Source organism: Plasmodium gaboni, chromosome 14, assembly GCF_001602025.1.
Source record: "Plasmodium gaboni strain SY75 chromosome 14, whole genome shotgun sequence".
NCBI lineage: Eukaryota > Apicomplexa > Aconoidasida > Haemosporida > Plasmodiidae > Plasmodium > Plasmodium gaboni.
Genome location: NC_031494.1, coordinates 365755 through 386009, shown reverse-complemented (window position 1 = coordinate 386009; position 20255 = coordinate 365755). Strand labels below are relative to the sequence as shown.

General features: G+C 18.7%; 6 protein-coding genes across 6 annotated transcripts; 2 read left to right on the top strand and 4 right to left on the bottom strand.

Moving 5' to 3' along the window:
* PGSY75_1411800 (hypothetical protein) lies at nt 1-995 on the top strand (the record flags this gene model as incomplete). Its single annotated transcript, XM_018787825.1, has 1 exon — nt 1-995. A coding segment is annotated over one exon (995 nt), but the record flags the coding sequence as incomplete, so codon positions are not given.
* A 145-nt stretch (nt 996-1140) lies between these two features.
* Nucleotides 1141-3132, bottom strand: PGSY75_1411700 (conserved protein, unknown function; the record flags this gene model as incomplete). The annotated part of the gene is made up of 1 exon (XM_018787824.1): nt 1141-3132. The coding sequence occupies one exon, from the start codon at nt 3130-3132 to the stop codon at nt 1141-1143; it is 1992 nt and encodes a 663-aa protein (XP_018639196.1).
* A 387-nt stretch (nt 3133-3519) lies between these two features.
* PGSY75_1411600 (putative GTP-binding protein) lies at nt 3520-5421 on the bottom strand (the record flags this gene model as incomplete). The annotated part of the gene is made up of 1 exon (XM_018787823.1): nt 3520-5421. One exon carries the CDS (start codon nt 5419-5421, stop codon nt 3520-3522), a length of 1902 nt encoding a protein of 633 aa, XP_018639195.1.
* A 697-nt stretch (nt 5422-6118) lies between these two features.
* PGSY75_1411500 (hypothetical protein) lies at nt 6119-9078 on the bottom strand (the record flags this gene model as incomplete). The annotated part of the gene is made up of 2 exons (XM_018787822.1): nt 6119-8877; nt 9057-9078. 2 exons carry the CDS (start codon nt 9076-9078, stop codon nt 6119-6121), a joined length of 2781 nt encoding a protein of 926 aa, XP_018639194.1.
* Nucleotides 9079-10589: 1511 nt separating this feature from the next.
* PGSY75_1411400 (plastid replication-repair enzyme) lies at nt 10590-16511 on the top strand (the record flags this gene model as incomplete). The annotated part of the gene is made up of 1 exon (XM_018787821.1): nt 10590-16511. The coding sequence occupies one exon, from the start codon at nt 10590-10592 to the stop codon at nt 16509-16511; it is 5922 nt and encodes a 1973-aa protein (XP_018639193.1).
* Nucleotides 16512-16973: 462 nt separating this feature from the next.
* On the bottom strand, nt 16974-19130 carry PGSY75_1411300 (hypothetical protein; the record flags this gene model as incomplete). Its single annotated transcript, XM_018787820.1, has 2 exons — nt 16974-17036; nt 17493-19130. The coding sequence occupies 2 exons, from the start codon at nt 19128-19130 to the stop codon at nt 16974-16976; spliced, it is 1701 nt and encodes a 566-aa protein (XP_018639192.1).
* Between the last annotated feature and the right edge of the window lie 1125 nt (nt 19131-20255).

Sequence of the window (20255 nt, the reverse complement as noted above, 5' to 3'; positions counted from 1 at the left end):
TAATCAAAGGAAATAATGAAGTCATAAAAAGAAATAACAACATCAATATGGAATATAATAATAAAGATTGTAATAAAACACGTATTGTTAAAAAAAAAATGAAAAAAATCCCTAAGAATGTTTTACATAATATAGAAGAAAATAAATGTTTAGATGAAAAAGAAAAGCATAAAAAAGAATTAGAAAATGAAGAATTTGATTTATTAAATTATTTTAGAATGGAAGAAAATACTTTAAAAAGTCAAATAAATCCAGAAAAAAGTAAAGATATTATAAGAAGTGAACATTTTAAACAAATGATGAATGATATGAATATAAAAGAAGATGATGTTTTACAAATGTTGAAAAAGAGCGAAAAGGATGTTACACATTTTATTAATAAAAATTTAACATTAGATGAAATACAAAAGAAAGCACAAAATGATGATGAATATAATGAAAAATTATTTGATATATATATGAATAATAAAAGTATAAATTTTTTAGAAAATATTAATTTTAAAAGAATAGGGAAAAAATATAAAGATATTGTTATAGAAGTTATTGATATGTTTATTGATAAAAAATATAATTTTAATGAATTAATAAAAAATATAGATGAAGATGAACAAAAAAATAATTGTATAACTACATTAAAAGAAAACATCTTATTTAAAGATTTAGATGATGCAACTTTATTTGAAATTATAAAAAAATCTATTTTAATTGCATATTTAAATATAACATTTTCAAATGATATACATAATTATGATTGGAATGCACAAATAGAAAATTACATAACCACATCATTAAATACACAATATTATAGATTAAATGAAATATCGTATTCAAACAATAGCATAAATATAAGTGTAAAATATATTAAAAATGATAAGGATCATGTAAACGAACATGAAGAAATTGAACATAATATAAAGGATTCAATAAAACAATATGAGCATAATAATAATTTAAATATCCTTTCTAATTTTAACATATTCATATATTTTACATAAAAATAAAACGAATAATACATAAATATATGTATATATGTATGTATTACCATGTTGAAGGGAAAAAAGTAAAAAGGTTACATATATATATATATATATATATTTATGTATTTATATTTTTTTTTATTATTTTTTTTGTTTTTATACATTATTTTGATTTCTCATAATATAATTTCTTCATAGCATCTATTTGTTCAGGGTTATAATATGACCAGCATATTATCCACCTCGTTATATTTCCACTGTATGATTCAAATATTCTATATTGTGCTATAGATACAGGTGGTATTTTTTTTTGTATATTTTTAAAAACAAAAGTTTGATTAAAATATAAATTTTCATTTATTATACTATTAAGAAAATATACTTGATTTTTTTTGTATTCATGATATAATCTCATTGAATTGATAATTTCCTTTTTTATTAATTTAACATTTTTAAACTTAGATACTAATGTAGTAAACCATATTACATTAAAAAAATATGATATACTTTCCTCAAGCATATTCATGATAAATTTATATTCTCCTCCCTTATTATTGTAATTTTGGGATGTATTAATAAAATGTGTATTATTAACATTATGTTCTTCTCCTTCATTTATAGATATTTTTAAAGATGTTATATTACCATCATTTATATTATCACCTACCTTTTTATTATTACAACAATGTTTAGAATTTTCTTTTTGGCTCTTTGTAATATTTAATTCTTCTTCCTTTTCTACTTTCTGTTCTTTTTGGTTTCCCGTATTTATGGGACCTAATTCACTCGAAATAATTCTATCTAAATTTATGTTATGCGTTTGTATATCATCCGTATGTGTAATATCTATATGTATATCAGCTCCACGCATATAATCCATGTCACTATTATTATCATTATTATTAGTACTATTATTATTATTTATGGTTCCCCCTTTTTCGTCTCCCAAATAATATACCACCTCATCAATATTGGCTTCTAACATTCTATATGGATTTTTATTTACCTCTTCAATAAACGTATAATATGGTGGGTTGCACATGGAAAAAAAAAACAAATCTGAATTATTAATAATGTTTTGAAAAATGTTTCTTTTATTTGTTTGATATTTTAGGTGAATATCATTTTCTTTGTTATTTATTAAAATATTTATAAAACTATATTTTAAAGAATCAATATTTATATCAGTACCTAGAAAAGACCACTTATATATATTATTTCCTAAGAGAGGGTATATACAATTAGCTCCTACACCTATATCTAATACTTTAATTATATTTCCATATAATAATAACATATTCTTTTGTATTTTATTTGTATTATTAATATTTTCATTTATATGTGTAGTAGATATATATTTATCATTATTTTTAAAGTTTTTTAATTCGTTAATGTCTGTAAGATCAGCTAGAATGTGTATATAATTTACTCTCCCAGGAACACATGGACAGAGAAATTTCCCCCCCTGATCATTTTGTAAAATATTGTTTTCATTTTTTTTATTACATTCAAAGGTATATTTACAATATATATCATCTGTTTGTTCATTAATGATATTATTATTATTACTATTATTATTATTACTATTATTATTATATGTTATAGTAGATTCATCATATTGATGACAAGACAAATTTGTATTAATGTCATTTTTTAAATTTAATAAAAATGTATTATAATTTTCATATGATAGTAATATGATATTTTTCAAAGAATTTATATCTTTAAATTCATTTATAGTATAAATAAATTTATTAGTATTAAAAATATTATTACCCAAAATAATCTTATTTTGAATTTCATCATTTTTAATATAAGGCATATAAAAATTTAGATCATAATATTCTTTTAATATAGATTTACTCAAAAAGTATACGGCAATTGATTGCTCAAAGTTATAGTATGAATTTGTGGACTTTTCATTTTTCTGTAAAAATAATTTTAAAAATGTATACTTTTTACTTAATTCAATATAATCAATATATATATATTTATGTATATTCCTATCATGCATTAAATTATTTTTTTCATTCTTTTTTGGGTTTTTTTTTGTTTTTCTATTCCTTATATTGTCCTCCCAGGTTTTTTCATTTTTACATTTTGAAGAATAGGGAATCTTAAAGTTCTTGCCCTTTTTCGTTTTATCCCCTTGCATTTCTTTTCTCACAGAAATATAATGACATAAAATATATTTTTAATATATTATATATATATATATGAAAGAATAATACAAAAAAAAAAAAAAATATAATAAAATAAAATAAAGTTAGATAAATATACATAAAAAAAAAACAAATGAATATATTTATAAATATATATTCGAAAGAAAGAAAAAAATAATAACGTATAAATAAAAAAATAAATATTATATTATAAACTGGTCTCGTCCCTGTTCTATTCTTATTTTGAAGAAAGGGTATAAAAAAAAAAAAAAAAAAAAAAAAATTAAAATATTATATATATATATATATATATATATATATATAATATATTATGTAGGTGAATTTATTTTTTATTTTAAATATTATGAATGTACAAATTATTATTCACAAAAATCGTAAGAATAATTACTAATAATAATTTTGTCTCCTTCCTTTGCTCCCATATGTTTGAGTTTTATATTTACATTTAAATCATTCAATAATTTCATAAAAACTTGTGCACTATCTGTTTTTGTAAAATTAAAAATGTTAGCTTGGTTTTCTAAATAATCACCTTTTATTATATAAACTTTTTCATTATATTTATGAATTTTATAATGTAATGGTTTATAATTATCAGAATTTTCTAAGAATTCAATATCTAATGCTTTTGGTAATGTTTTTATAAAGGTGTTCACTAAATCTTCATTATTATTTATATGAAGTGTAATAATATCATTAATAGTTTTTTGTACATTTTCCCCAGTTAATGCAGATATATAATATATATTATCAATTTTTAATTTTTCTTTTAAATTATTTATATAAGTTTGAATGTCTTCTTTATTATCATATATATCAATTTTATTTAGAACGACTACTTCTTTTTTATTTAAAAATGTATTATCATATTGAACAAGTACATTTTTTATATTTTTATATATTTCCATAATATTACTATTATTTATATCAAACATATAAACTAAAATTTTACTATATTTTAAATGTTCTAGATATTTATAAGATATATTATTAATTTTTTTATCTAAATCTTTAATAATACCAGGAAAATCAATTACACTAAAATGGCTTCTTTTTTTTTCTATACCTGGATTATTATTTGTTTTCTTTTTCAATACATGTGATAGGTAAGTGTTTTTTTCTTCATCATTTGGAATATTATCATTATTAATATCTTCAATGAAATTAGATTGATCATCATCATCTAATAAATTTAAATCATCCTCATCATCATTATTATTATTATTATTATAAGTATTATTATTGTTGTTGTTGTTGTCTAGTTTATTACCATAATTATCACTATTAATATATGACAAAGCATCATTTTCATTACGTATATTTTCCAACTTATCATCATTATTATTTTTTTCAACCACTGGGTCCTCTTCACTGTAACCTATTTCAGGGGTTGATTCTTCACATGATGACCCATCAAAGGATATAAATTCATTGTCATTTCTTATATCAGACTCATCCTGTGTCCTTTTAAACATTCCAACATTTGGAAATTTCGATGTATAACTATAATTAGCTATTTTCACATTTGCCTGAGTAATTTTATTTAACAATGTACTTTTTCCAACATTTGGATAACCAATAATACCTAAATCTGTAAATAAAATTTTTTTCAGATAAATTTTTTTTTCTTTTGTTTTTTCTCCATATTGACATACAAAAGGTATTTTTAAACTTTTGGTTCGATAAGAATAATTTCCTTTTCCACCTTTCCCTCCTTTAGCAATTAAAATCTTTTGGTCATTCATATAAATAAAATTAATAAATTCTTTTTGTTCATTATATATAATTGTATTTATTGGAACATATATATATTCATCTTTTCCATTACATCCAACTTGATTATTATTTAAACCTTTTCCTCCATTTTCAGCAGTATATAATGCTTTTAATTTAACACTTAAAAAATTATCAACCTTCTTATTACCAATTACATATATATCACCACCGTTTCCTCCTTTTCCACCTGAAGCATATTTTTTATTTTTTTTTTGTGAAAAAACAGTAAAACAGCAAATACCATCACCTCCATCACCAGCCTTTACTTTAATTACACACCTATCATGAAATTCATTTTTTTTAATCATCTTCTGCATACTATATAAAGTGCTCCTGTTATTTTCTCTTTTCCTTCTTTTGAATTTTGTACCTTTCATGTTATTTAAATACATTTTTCTTTTTCCAACACACCATCGATTAAACAAAACGCTTCCTACAATGGATTCATAATATATAGTAAAAATAAAAAAGATGAATGATATCATCATATTATAAATTTATTAAAACAAAAAATTAATTATTATGTTAAATATATTTCGAAACATAAATATATTACGGTAGAAAAAAAAAAAAAGGGCGGTAAAATAAATAAATAAATAAATATATATATATATATATATATATTATATATATTTCTAAATGTATTAAATTTTATATTATATCACTTAAGAATAGAATTAAAAAGGGTGATACGTTCTGAATATATATATATACATAAAAATATATTAAGTTTAATATACTTTTATAGTGTGCTTCTATTTGAATTATATTATATACATATTTTTTAATAACATTATTAATATATATATATTATTTTATTTATTGAACTTTTTTTTTTTTTTTTTTTTTTTTTTACAGGAATATTTTATAATATATTATTCCATAAATGTTTCAGTTAACTTTTTAAAATTTCCAAAAATGAAAAAAAAAAAAAAAGAAAAAAGGAGGTCACATTAAAATTTTAAAACAAATTATACATTTTAATATATAATATATATAAATTCTTATAAATATTTACACAAGGGAGAAACTGTATGTTATTATGCCCATGTGTATATTTATAAGGAACACAAAAAAAAAAAAAATATATATATATAAATATAGAAAACATCGTATAAAGAAGAAACAAAAAAAATATAATACCTATATATATATATATATATATATTTTAATATGTTTACTTTATTGTATTATTTTTATTTTTTCTAAAAATTTAAAAAAATGATCAATATATTTCATATTAAAATTTGGATAAACTTTCTGTATATTTTTTACTTCATCAAATATATACTTTTTAATTATATTTTTAAAAGAATAAATTAAGGATGTACTTAATTTTTGATTATATAAAATGTGTAAAATATTAGTCCATACCTTTTTATTTTTTAACTTATCTTCCTTTTGATCATCAAGTGATATTAAAATAAAAATGGTTTTTAAAAAAAAGAATATATTAGAATTTGTATCTGCTTTTTGATCTATATCATCATTTGTTTTTTCTTGATTTTTTATTTCTTCAATTTTGATATGTTTAAAAATTAGAAAGTTTATTAACTTTTCTTTTAATAAGTAAGTAAACAATTTACTCAAAAAGAGAACATTTTTAATATCCATATTAGATATATTTTTTATATAATTAATAAAAATAGTTTTTAAACTGAATATATAAATTCTATTATTTACATGAGATAGATTACATAAAAGTTTGGCATAAGATTCTTTATAATTTTTATTATATAAAATTATTTGTATAATAGTTTGAATAACATGTGGAATATTTTTCTTTTTCTTTAATACTGTTAATAAATTATGGACACATTCATCTACATCTAAACTATATTTAATAATTAAAAATATTCTTTTTGGTAATATCCCTTGAATTTTATATTTTTTAAGTAATTTATTAAAATGTGTTTCATTAAATTGTTCTTGATCTATTAAGTAATTTAATTTGTTAATTTTTGATTTATTTTCTATATCATTAATTTGATTATTTGATAAATTTGTATGTAAATTGTTACATATATTTTTCTTTTTATGTTTATTTTTTTCTTTTTTTTTGCCTCCTCTTTTTTTTTCTTCATTCATATCTTGTATTGATATAGTATTAAAAACTTTTATAAACGAAAATGATATCATACCTTTTTTATATACATATTTATTTTCATATTCTTTTAAGACACTAAATAAAAATTCGAATTTATTTAAAAAATGAAATTTCATTTTTCCATTTTCTAAATCTTCAATATCTTTAATTAAAAATCTAAGTTTACTTTTTTCAAGAAGAATATTATTACATTCAATATATTGTTCAATTTGTTTTTTTAAATATTCTGATATATGCTTTAAATGTATATTATCATCTTCTTCCTTTAATTTCATTCCACATATTTTTAAAACAATAATTATATTATCTACATTATTTATACTCATATGTTCACATAATATATTGATAATGTCTATTATGAAATCAAATTCGATATAACCAAAAGCATAAAATAAACTAAAACATTTTAATAAATTTCTGAATAAAATTTTAAAGTTTTGATATTTTTCATGTTCTTTTTCGCTTATTTTATAATTTTCTCCTTGTGAATTTGATAACATATCATTTTCATTCTTCATATTTAAAGGATACATATCATTTACATTACATGTGGAATGTGTTTCTATTTTATTGTTCATTTCATTTTCTCTTTCTATCATCCTCATTAAATTTACGTTATCTTCATAATAATATTTAAATATAGCTGTCAAATCTTTTAAAAAGTCATATAATATGTTTTGACATAATAAATTATTTAGCACACATATAATAACAACACACATACATATATGTATATCTGTTGTATTAACATTCTTAAAATATGTTGATACATGTTTTATTAAAATATTATTATAATATAATTTTAATTCTACATTATCTATATCATGAAAATATTTACATATATCATCAATAATACTTTTTATATTAAATTCAGATGTTTTATTTAAAGAACTCATTAGAAACTTTTCCATTTTCTTTATATCATTTTCATAATTAAATGAAACTTTTTTTTCTTTTTTTTTTTTTTTCTTAACAATGGATTTATCATTATTTAGATTACGATCTGAAGAAGGTTTGTCTAATTTTTTTTTTTTTTTTTTTTTTAAAACTTTCTTATCTATAACGTTATCTATATTATTATTTTGTAATATATTGTGGGGTTGTTCCTTTTCATTATCTTGACAAGGATTAAATTGATTATCTGCATCATCATCATTATATTCATAGTCGTCATTATATTCATCATCATCATTATATTCATCATCATCATTATATTTATCATCATCATTATATTTATCATCATCATTATATTCATCATCATCATTATATTCATCATCTTCATTATAATCTTCTTTTTCATCATCGTTACCTTTTTGAATTTTTTTTTTTTTTAAATAATTTTGAGATTCATTAAATATTACATCAGCCAACTTTAACAAGCTTGTATCAAATCCGTCCTTTTCTAATTCTTTTATAAGTTTTTCTTCATTTTTTTTATTACTTCCATCGTCATTTTTAATTTTTAATTTTTTTGATAAATACGACAATAAGTAATCGTCTCTTTCTTGTTCTTCTAAATAATTTCTTTTATTATTAAAATAATTAAATGATGAATTCGAATTATTGTTTAGTTTTATTTTATTTTTCTTTTTTTTTGAATTATTTACAAATTTATTTTTGTTTATCAAATTTGTATCTGTATCAGATAAGAATTCGTTTGTATTAGATTCATAGTTCCTATTAATTATAATTTGATCATTATTTGAGAAGGTAACTTGTTTTTTTTCTTTTTTCAAAAATGGATTTTTTTTTTTTTTCTTGGAATACAAAAGTTTGTTTTTCTTTATCTGTTTTCTAGCCAATTTTCTAATTTCCTTTCGGCTTAAATTATTACCTACAAAAAAAAAAAAAAAAAATATTCATACATTTTTATATGTTTATAATAAAAACAAAATATACATATATTTATACATTTTTGTTAAATGTAAATCATAAAAGGGAAAACAAAAATATATTTAATTATATATATAATAAATATTTATAAATGTTCATTTGAATATTTTTATATTTTACCCTTTTTTATAAATGGTTTCATATTTAAAAATAAATATATAAAAATTTGTCAAAATGACAAAATATAAAAAAAAAATTATGATACTAAAATATGAGATATAGAAATAAAATCTTTAATTTCAGCATTTTTTTTATATATAAATATATTTTATATTTTTAAATAATCAACATCTTATTTGTGTTATCATTTGTTTTATTATTAATATTCAAATTGGTATAAATATATTTAATATTTATAAATATATATTCTTTTTAATTCTCTATAAATTAAAATGATTTAAAAAAAAAAAAAATCTTACTTCAAAATGTAGATATATATAATAATAATATATCAATTTGAAGAATTATATACTTTATAAATATTAAGGTAATTATTAAATTAAAAAATAATAATAAATATAATATATATATATTTTTTGATCTACAAATGATTTTAAATACATACCATATTTATAAGATTTAAAAAAAAATTATATTTGAAGAATATATCATTTCATATAATATATTAATAATATTTTATAAATATATAATATATGATCTTCAAAAATATAACTCATAAAATAAGTATTATTTTTATATTACATATATATATATATATATATTTTTGTGCTATATATATTATATATATAATATGTATATATATATTCTTGTATAGCACATAAAAATATGTATTTATATATATATATTATATATAAAATATATATTTATATATATGAATGCTACCCAAGAAAAAAAAAATAAAAAAAAAATAGAATAATACAATAATTATATATATTATTTTAATAAACTATATAAAAATAATTTATTATTAATAGATAATTATAAATTAAACATTTTTTTTAATTTTTTTTTTTTTTTTTTTTTTTTAATATCTTATTCTTATTTTTCTAAGGTGTAAATATATTTGTATAATAATACATAAATTATATATATAATATATTATATTTTTATATTGTGTTCATATATGTGTATTATAAAAATTTATATATGAAAAAAAAAAAAAAAAATATATATATATATATATAGTTTAATGTAAAGCTTATATGTTTTATTAAAATGTTTTTATATCTATAAATGACTTAAAATATATATATATATATATATATATATTATATATACATATATGTGTTTATATATGTACTTGTTTATTATAACATAGAAGAAAATAATATAATGTTTAATACATAAAGATGTAGAATATATTAGGTTATATATATATATATATAAATTATCTATTCATATTATTAGAAATAGAAGAAAAGTATTAACATTTATGTGTAAATATGTACTCATTACAAATGTTATAAAATTAATTTGTTTATTTTACCTTTACTTTTATTATTTAAAATTTTTTTTTTTTTTTTTTTTTTTTTTTTTTTTTTTTGTGTGTGTGTCACAGTTTGTCTTTCCATTTTGATAAAATAAAAATGAAATGTTTGTGTTATTATAGTATATATTAAAAAATGATGTAAGAAAAATATTATATATTATATATTACATATATTTGTTATACAATGATTTCTATAATATACCATGCTTTTATATAAGTTTTATTTTTTATACTTTTTACTCGTACATTTGTCGTTATGCATACGTTATAGAAATCGAAATAAAACTGATTCTTATTTAAAAACAAATTATAAATTATTAAAAAAGAGGAAAAAATATGAAAACCGTAAAAATAAATTTGCAAACAACAGAAAGGGAAATAATAACAAAATATATGATGGTATATATAATAATAATAATAATATATATAATGATACACATAAAAACAGAATATTTTTTAGGAATGAGAAAAAGAATGAACATGTTTTCAAGACCAATAAATACTCCATTTATGAAAAACGAAATAAGATCCAATTAAATAGTGCTACTAGCACTTTTGTTTCCAAATATTATAAAATAAATATCAATGATGTTTATAATTATTTACATAGAAAAAAATATGAATTTATAGAAACAGATATTAAGATAACGTTAAAGTATTGTCCATTTTGTCCTCCACATAAATATAAATATGATAATATGTATAAACATGAAATATTTAAAAACACAGGAAATAGTTATTGTCATAGATGTGGATATAAAGGAAGCTTCTATGATTTCAAATTGAAAATGGGAGATCTAGTAACTAGTAATTTTGAAAGTAACTTAGTACATAATAATAATGTTTATGAAGAAGAAGAAAAAATAACATTAAATGATGTAAAGGTTTATAATATGAATTTATTATATTCAAAAGAAGCTGAAAACGCAAGGAATTATTTAATCAATGTAAGAAAATTAAGCATTGATACTTTAAAAAAATTTTTAATAGGTTTTTCGGTTATGGAATTTCAATCTTTTGAAAATTCTGGTAAATTTGAAAAACACGAATGTATTATATTTCCATTTATAAAAAAAGTAGATGAACTAAATACAATAGAAATGAACACAAACAACAACCACATCAACACCATCAACAATATCAACAATATCAACAATAATAATAATATAAAAGATAATTATGAAGTTGTAAGAATAAAAATAAGAAGTTTAAAAGATAAAGGTTATATGAGATTATATCCTAAAAATGTTAGAGATGAAATGAAATTATTTTTTTTTGGTGATCATTTAGTTAAAAATTCAGAAGAAATAGTTTTGACAGAAGGAGAAATTGATGCTATGACAATAAGTCAAGAAACAAAATATCCAGCTATATCTTTACCAAATGGATCAAAATCATTACCTATATATTTATTACCATATTTAGAAAGATTTAAAAAAATACATTTATGGCTTGATTTTGATAAAGCTGGAAAATCGAGTGTCTTCAATTTCGTTAATAAAATTGGATTAGGAAGAACCAATGTAATTACTGACGCCAATGTCCATTATTTAAATCCAGATGTTTTTAAGAGGAGACAAAAATCTAGATTAACTAAAAAGAGTCTTCTCCTTACATCGTTGGCTTCTAATGCTATGGAAATAATTCAAAAAGATAAAGAACAAGCAATGAATAATATATATGAGACTAACAATAATGACAATATGGATAATACTACACTGAATAATAATTTAAAAAGTATAAGTAATGAAAAAAATGAGGAAAAAGATAATATAACAAATAATGAAAATAAAAGTGATAATAATAATAATAATAATAATTTGAAACAAGGAATTGAAAAAAAACAAGTAGAAAATCAAATAAGTGCAATTGAAGATAATAATAAAAAAAATAATATAATAGAAAATCATAATAATGATATGTCACAAAAAATAGAAGGAGAAAAATCTAATCAAGATAATATTTCATATTTTATTGATAATAATATTATGTATATACCAAATAATATAATTATAAAAGATGCGAATGATTGTTTGAAACATAATATTGATATAAGATTTTTTATAGAAACTAGTGAAAAGGTAAAGCATAGTCAAATATTAAATTTCAATGATTTAAGGCAACGTATATTAGAAGAATTAAAATATCCTGATCGAATTAATGGTGTTAAAAGTAAAACGATTCCATCTTTAAATAAATATTTATATGGATTAAGAATGGGGGAATTATCTATATGGACAGGTTCCACAGGAGTAGGAAAAACAACATTATTGTCTCAACTTTCATTAGATTATTGTATCCAAGGAGTATCAACTTTATGGGGATCATTTGAAATAAATAATGTAAAATTAGGAAAGGTCATGTTAAATCAATTTTGTGGTAAAAACCTTGAAAAAAATATAGATCTATTTGATATATATGCTGATAAATTTGAACTCTTACCTCTTAAATTTTTAAAATTTCATGGTAGCACAAATATTGATCAGGTTATAGATGCTATGGATTATGCTGTATATGCATATGATGTAAAACATATAATTATTGATAATTTACAATTTATGTTAAATATAAATAAATTTTCTGATATATATGAATTACAAAATATTGCTATAGATAAATTTAGATCCTTTAGTACTAACAAAAATGTTCATATAACTTTAGTTGTTCATCCAAGGAAAGAAGATAACAATTTATTATCTATTTCATCAGTTTTTGGTAGTGTAAAATCAACTCAAGAAGCAGATAATGTGTTTATTATTCAAAGACATGTATCAAAAACAAATGAAACTGTTTTTTTTATAGATATTAAAAAAAATAGATTTAAAGGAAGTTTAGGAAAAATACCTTACTTATATAATAAAGAAAATATGACTATAAAAGAAATATCAATAAATAATTTTAATGAAAATATTGTTTCAAATACTTATTTACCATCAAATAAATTTTCTTCATCACCGTTACAACCTAATATCATTAAAAATAATACTTCTAATAATAATAATTTTATTCAAAATGATAATTTAAATTTCACCTTGTGTGATGAATATGATTATATGAAACAGCTAGCTGATGAATATGAATCAAAACATGCTTTTAAAAAAGGTTATAAATCTAAATTAGATCCCAGTTTAAGGGTAAAGGATGCAGACATGATAAAAACAGAAATAATTGATAATAACAATAAAAATGTTACTCTCTATGTGGATAGTTCAGAAAATATAAAAACCATATCGACTGATGATAAACCTAATAATATTAAAAGAGATGTAAATGAAATAAAAACCAGTAAGAACAATGAACATATTAAAATTAATACATTGAAAATTGATGGAAATAAATCATTAGGTTGTACTCAAAACTTAAATTACAAAAATGTCAAAAATGATAATAATAATAATAATAATAATATGAGTAATCAAGGAATGGAAAATAATAATATAGATGATAAATCATCAAGAGGAAATAATAAGAATATAAATAGCAATTCAAATGAAAAAAATAATAATAATAATAAAAGTAATAGTAATAGTAGTAGCAGCAGTAGCAGTAGTAATAATTATAATAATAACGAGGGGATTAAAAATATATTAAACAGTTCATCACAAAATAACCCTCCTTTTAAAGATACAATTCCTTCATATACACTAACTAATGAAGGATTAATAAAATTATGTGAAGAATTAAGAGACGAAGAAGCAGAAAAACTCAAAAATCGAGTTGTCGTACTTTCGATGAGAAATTGTATAATTGATAATAATTCTTCTATAAAAGATATAAGAACATTTATAAAAACAAATAAATTAAATATAAAAACTGCAGGCAAAAATTTAAAAAAAATGGATATATTTATTAGTATTTTACAAAATATACCAAAGGAATATATTACAATTAAAAGTGGAGAGAAATATGGACCAAATAAAGGACAAACAAATGACAAATCAAAAAACAAACTAAAGGATACACATAATAGTAGTAATATGATGGAATATAATAAAGTTGGATCTAACATGTATGATGGACAAAATACATCATGTATTAATACTAACAATATATATACTGAAAAACAAAACAATAATATCAATAAGGACCCTCAGATATTATTATCAAATGATAGAAATGGTTCAAATTATGATGGTTGTAATAATATTAATTATGAAATGGATAAAAATGGAAACGAAGGAAATGTAAATGATTATTTAAATAGAAATTATGAAAATAATGTAGATAATCATAATAATGATGAAATTACAAAGAAATATATAAAGGATAATATCATAAATGTAGATGATAATATAATTAAAAAAAAAGAAGTATTCAAATTAAAAAATGAAAATAATGAAATGACAGATTACACATTTGAATATTTTGAATCTAAGAAAAAATTTGACGATGATATAGAATCTAGATTTTTTATTATAAATGATAATAATTATAATGAAAATATAAATTTGATATATAAAGATATAAAATATTGTGGATTAGATATTGAAACAACAGGTCTAGAAGTGTTCGATGAAAATATAAGATTAATTCAAATAGCTGTAGAAAATTATCCAGTAATAATTTATGATATGTTTAATATAAACAAAAAATATATATTAGATGGATTAAGAAAAGTATTAGAAAATAAAAATATAATAAAAATAATACAAAATGGAAAATTTGATGCAAAATTTTTGCTTCATAATAATTTCAAAATAGAGAATATTTTTGATACATATATAGCTAGTAAATTATTAGATAAAAATAAGAATATGTATGGTTTTAAATTAAATAATATAGTTGAGAAATATTTAAATGTAATATTAGACAAACAACAACAAAATAGTGTATGGAATAATTCCTTGTTAAATAATAATCAATTATTTTACGCTGCTCGTGATTCAAGTTGTTTATTAAAATTATATAAAAAATTAAAAGAAGAAATAAGAAAAGAAAATTTGCATATAGTGAATGATATTGAAAATAAATGTATCCTACCTATATGTGATATGGAATTAAATGGTATTAAAGTTGATTTAGAAAATTTACAAAAAAGTACAAATGAGATATTAAATGAATTAAATATTGAGAAAGATAATTTAAAAAAAAAATTAAAAGATGAAGAAATAAATGTAAATTCTCAACAACAAGTATTGAAAGCTTTGCAAAAAAATAATGTTCGTGATATTTCTAATAAATTAATAGAAAATACATCAGATGCCAATTTAAAAAATTTCTTAAATCATGAAGAAATTATAAGTCTACGTAATTATAGAAGATTATATAAATTATATTCAGCATTTTATTTAAAATTACCTTTACATATTAATACCAAAACAAATAAAATACATACTACCTTTAATCAATTAAAAACATTCTCAGGAAGATTTAGTAGTGAAAAACCAAATTTACAGCAGATACCTAGACAAAAAAATATAAGAGAAATATTCATACCAAATGATAATAATATCTTTATTATAGCTGACTTTAAACAGATCGAGCTTAAAATTGCAGCTGAAATTACAAATGATGAAATTATGCTTAAAGCATATAATAATAATATAGATTTACATACATTAACAGCTAGTATTATAACTAAAAAAAGTATATCTGATATTAATAAAGACGATAGACATATAGCAAAAGCTATTAATTTTGGTCTTATATATGGTATGAATTATGTTAACTTAAAAAATTATGCAAATACATATTATGGTTTAAATATGACTTTAGATCAATGTCTTTATTTTTATAATTCCTTTTTTGAACATTACAAGGGAATCTATAAATGGCACAATCAAGTAAAACAAAAAAGAGCTTTACAATATTCTACACTTTCAAATAGAAAAGTTATATTCCCATACTTTTCTTTTACTAAAGCTCTTAATTATCCTGTACAAGGTACATGTGCAGATATTTTAAAATTAGCTCTAGTAGATTTATATGACAACTTAAAGAATATTAATGGAAAAATTATCTTATGTGTGCATGATGAAATTATAATCGAAGTGGATAAAAAATTTCAAGAAGAAGCTCTTAAAATTTTAGTACAATCTATGGAAAATTCAGCCTCCTACTTTTTGAAAAAAGTTAAATGTGAAGTCTCTGTAAAAATAGCTGAAAATTGGGGATCAAAGGATTAACATGAAGATATCGCAAAAATTATATATATATATAATAAAATATGAAATAAATATTTCCATAGAATAATATATATATATATATATAACATCTCATTATATTACCTTCAACTACTTTATCATTAATATGTAATTTAAGTCTTCAAATTTTTAGTCATTTATGAAATTTTCACTATTCATAAAAGTAAGTAATATTCAGTATTTGATTTAAAAAGAAATAATTAAAAATCTTAAAAAAAAAGGTTTTTTAAAATTAGATCATAATTAAAAACAAAATGATATAAACATTTAGGAATATGTATACATATATATAATATATATCATATTAATATTGATAATAATTTATAATAGACAGATACAAATTTTTATACACAAAAAAAAAAAAAAAAAAAAAAAAATGAAGATTATTACATTTGTACAAAAAAACAAAAAAATATATATATATGATATTAAATATTGAAATTATTATAAATTTCTTTTATCCTTATAAGAGTTATTTAAGGCTTGGAAAATCATTTCTGCTCTTAACTAAAAAAAAAAAAAAAAAAAAAAAATAAATAAATAAATATATATATATATATATATTTATGTATATATTTGTATTATGTTTGCACGTTTTTTAATTTTTTTAATTTTTTTAATTTTTTTAATTTTTAAAATTTTTGTTATTTTATTTTTTTTTAATTTTCCATAAATATATATACATATAAATATTTTGTGTATATAACTATATATATATATATATATATATATATATATATATATATATATGTGTGTTTTTTTTTAAGTTTTATTTTTTATGAATATAAAATTCTTTTCCAATATTATAATTCATTTTTTAAAATAACTTCTTATTAATTTATAATATATATGTCAAAAAAAGAAAAAAAATGAAATATATAAATATAATGAATTATCTATAAACATTCTATGATATATTTATATAATTAACACACACATATTTATATATGTTCATTTTGTTACCTCTTGCTCGACGGTTGTATTTCTGTTTTTATCAGGGTGACATAATAATATTGCATTTTTATAAGCAATTTTAACCATTTTTGGATTTGATATTAAATCAGCCATATATACATTTTTCCATTGAGCATTTTTCCATAATACTTCATTTAATGTCGTTAATAATACTTTAATATCTTTATATGTATTATCTGAATTTTTACACCACTTATTTATTTGTTTCTTGATTTCATCATTTATGACTACTTTTTCTTTAAATTTGGCTTGTTCTTGATCTCTATATTCTTTTAATTCTTGTAATCTGTTATTAATTTTATTTGTTATATTTTCGTTTTCTTTAAATATTTGTGTTTTATTATTATAATCATTTTGCATATTCTTTGTTTGGCTTGTTAACAAATTAGACCTTGAATTATGGTTTGTTCCTTTTGTCGACATATATTTATTGTTTATATCCATATCATTACATTTTAAAGATGAGATATATGTAGATGGTATATAATTACTTTGTGCATTATTTATTATTTTATTTTCATCATGTGATGTATTTAGATTATCACTATTACTTCTTCTTTCTGAAACATCATGACTATCATGATAATTATATATATTTGAATTATTATATTTATTTTGATAATTATGTTCTTTTTCATTATGCTCTTGTTTTGTATTTTGTTCGTCGTATAAATTGTTATTATTATTATTATTATTATTGTTGTTGTTGTTGTTATTACTATTTACATTTATAGGTTCATTTGATGGATATTTATTATATGTTGTATACATATCATTTTGATAATAATTCATATTTTTAGGTATATCATTTTGTTGCAGATTTGAATTTTTATCACTGTTTAGTCTCTCGAATTCATCAGAACTATTTGTATAACTAAAATTTACTAAATTATCATGATCATATGACCTTTTAATAGTTTCACAATGATTTTGTTGATTATGTATTAATATATCATCATTATAAATATTATCATCTGTACTATTATTCTTTTTTATTTTGTTTTCATATTTGAGAGGGATATAAGAACAAAAATGTGATTCATTTATATCGTATGTCTTATGTGAATAATTATAATTTTTAAAATATATATTATTATACTCTTTATAATTTTCATGATTAACAAATAAAACCTTTACTATTACTAATCCGTTGAAAGTTGGAATAAAAGCTTCATCGTTAGTTATATCTAGCCAAACGTAATTTAAATTATCTTGTTTTAATATATTTTTTATTTCATTTTCATCCGATATAATATTATAATTATTATTATTATGAGGGATATTATGGTCAGTATTTTTATCTCTTAATAATAATGGACTATTATTTATTATCCCTTCATTTATTGAATTAATCATATCACATAATGCAACTTTAAATCTAAATATAATATTTCCTTTAAAAGGAAAATATTTTTTAAATTCTTTAAATGTTAATTTTGTATTTAATTCGAATGGCAAAAAAAACATATTCATATCATAAGGTGTCTTTTCATTTTCTCCTATAACAATATAAGTAATATAATTTATTTCATAATTTAAAGACTTCTTAAGTAGTTTATTGTTTACGTAATTAACTCCTCCTATAGCAATTTGTTGTAAATTAGAAGCAAGAGAAAATATATCCATATTTACAACAATTACATAAATAACTACAAATATATATATATATATATATATATATATATATATATATTAATATATTATAATACGTTAATATTAAAATATTTCATTCTTCCGCCTTAATAAGAATGTATAATATATATAATATGTATAACATATATATATATATATATATATATATTATATTTCATATAATATAATTTTTTCTTTTCTTGTACTTTTCATATTTTTTACACCTTTCTGTTTGTTTAACTATACAAAAATCACCAATATTCTACATTTCATTAGTCATATAAAAATACAAAACTAAAATATTATTAAAATATTAGTGCATTTTACATATTTATATATAATAATAATAATACATAAACAACAAATTAATTTAAATTCAACAGAAATTATATATTTTATAAAAAAAAAAAAATAAAATAAAACAAAAACAAAAAGAATAACATATATAAAATTTTATATAATGAAAAAAATTAAAAAAAAAAAAAAAATTAAAAAATAATATTTGATTTGATATATTATATATATATATATATATATATATATATATATATAGTAATATGTATATATTTATATGCATATATTTTTTTTATACATTTTTAACCATATATTTATAGAATATAAATATTCCACAATATTTTAAATGTATTTATTAAGAAACATAAAAAATAACAAAGAACAATGATGATTATTTACTTTTAAAAGGATTATAAAGGAATAACTAATTTTATGTTTATTGTAACAAGTTAAAACATAATACATACATATTTAAGTATACATATATTATAAATATATATTCATAATATCTTTAATTTATTCATTTTTCAGAAAAATAAGTGGAAATACTATATATCAAATGTGCTTATTTTTCAAAATTTTAAAATACATTTTAAATACGACCAACATGGTTTCCCAAAAAAACTATAATTAAAATGAAATATCATGAACTATAACATGTATACATATATATGTAGGAATAATATATATATATATATATATCTTGTGCATTTTTAATTTACTAATAAAATAATTATATTTTTATAATGATTTGCAAATGTAGAATATTGGTGATTTTTGTATAGTTAAACAAACAGAAAGGTGTAAAAAATATGAAAAGTACAA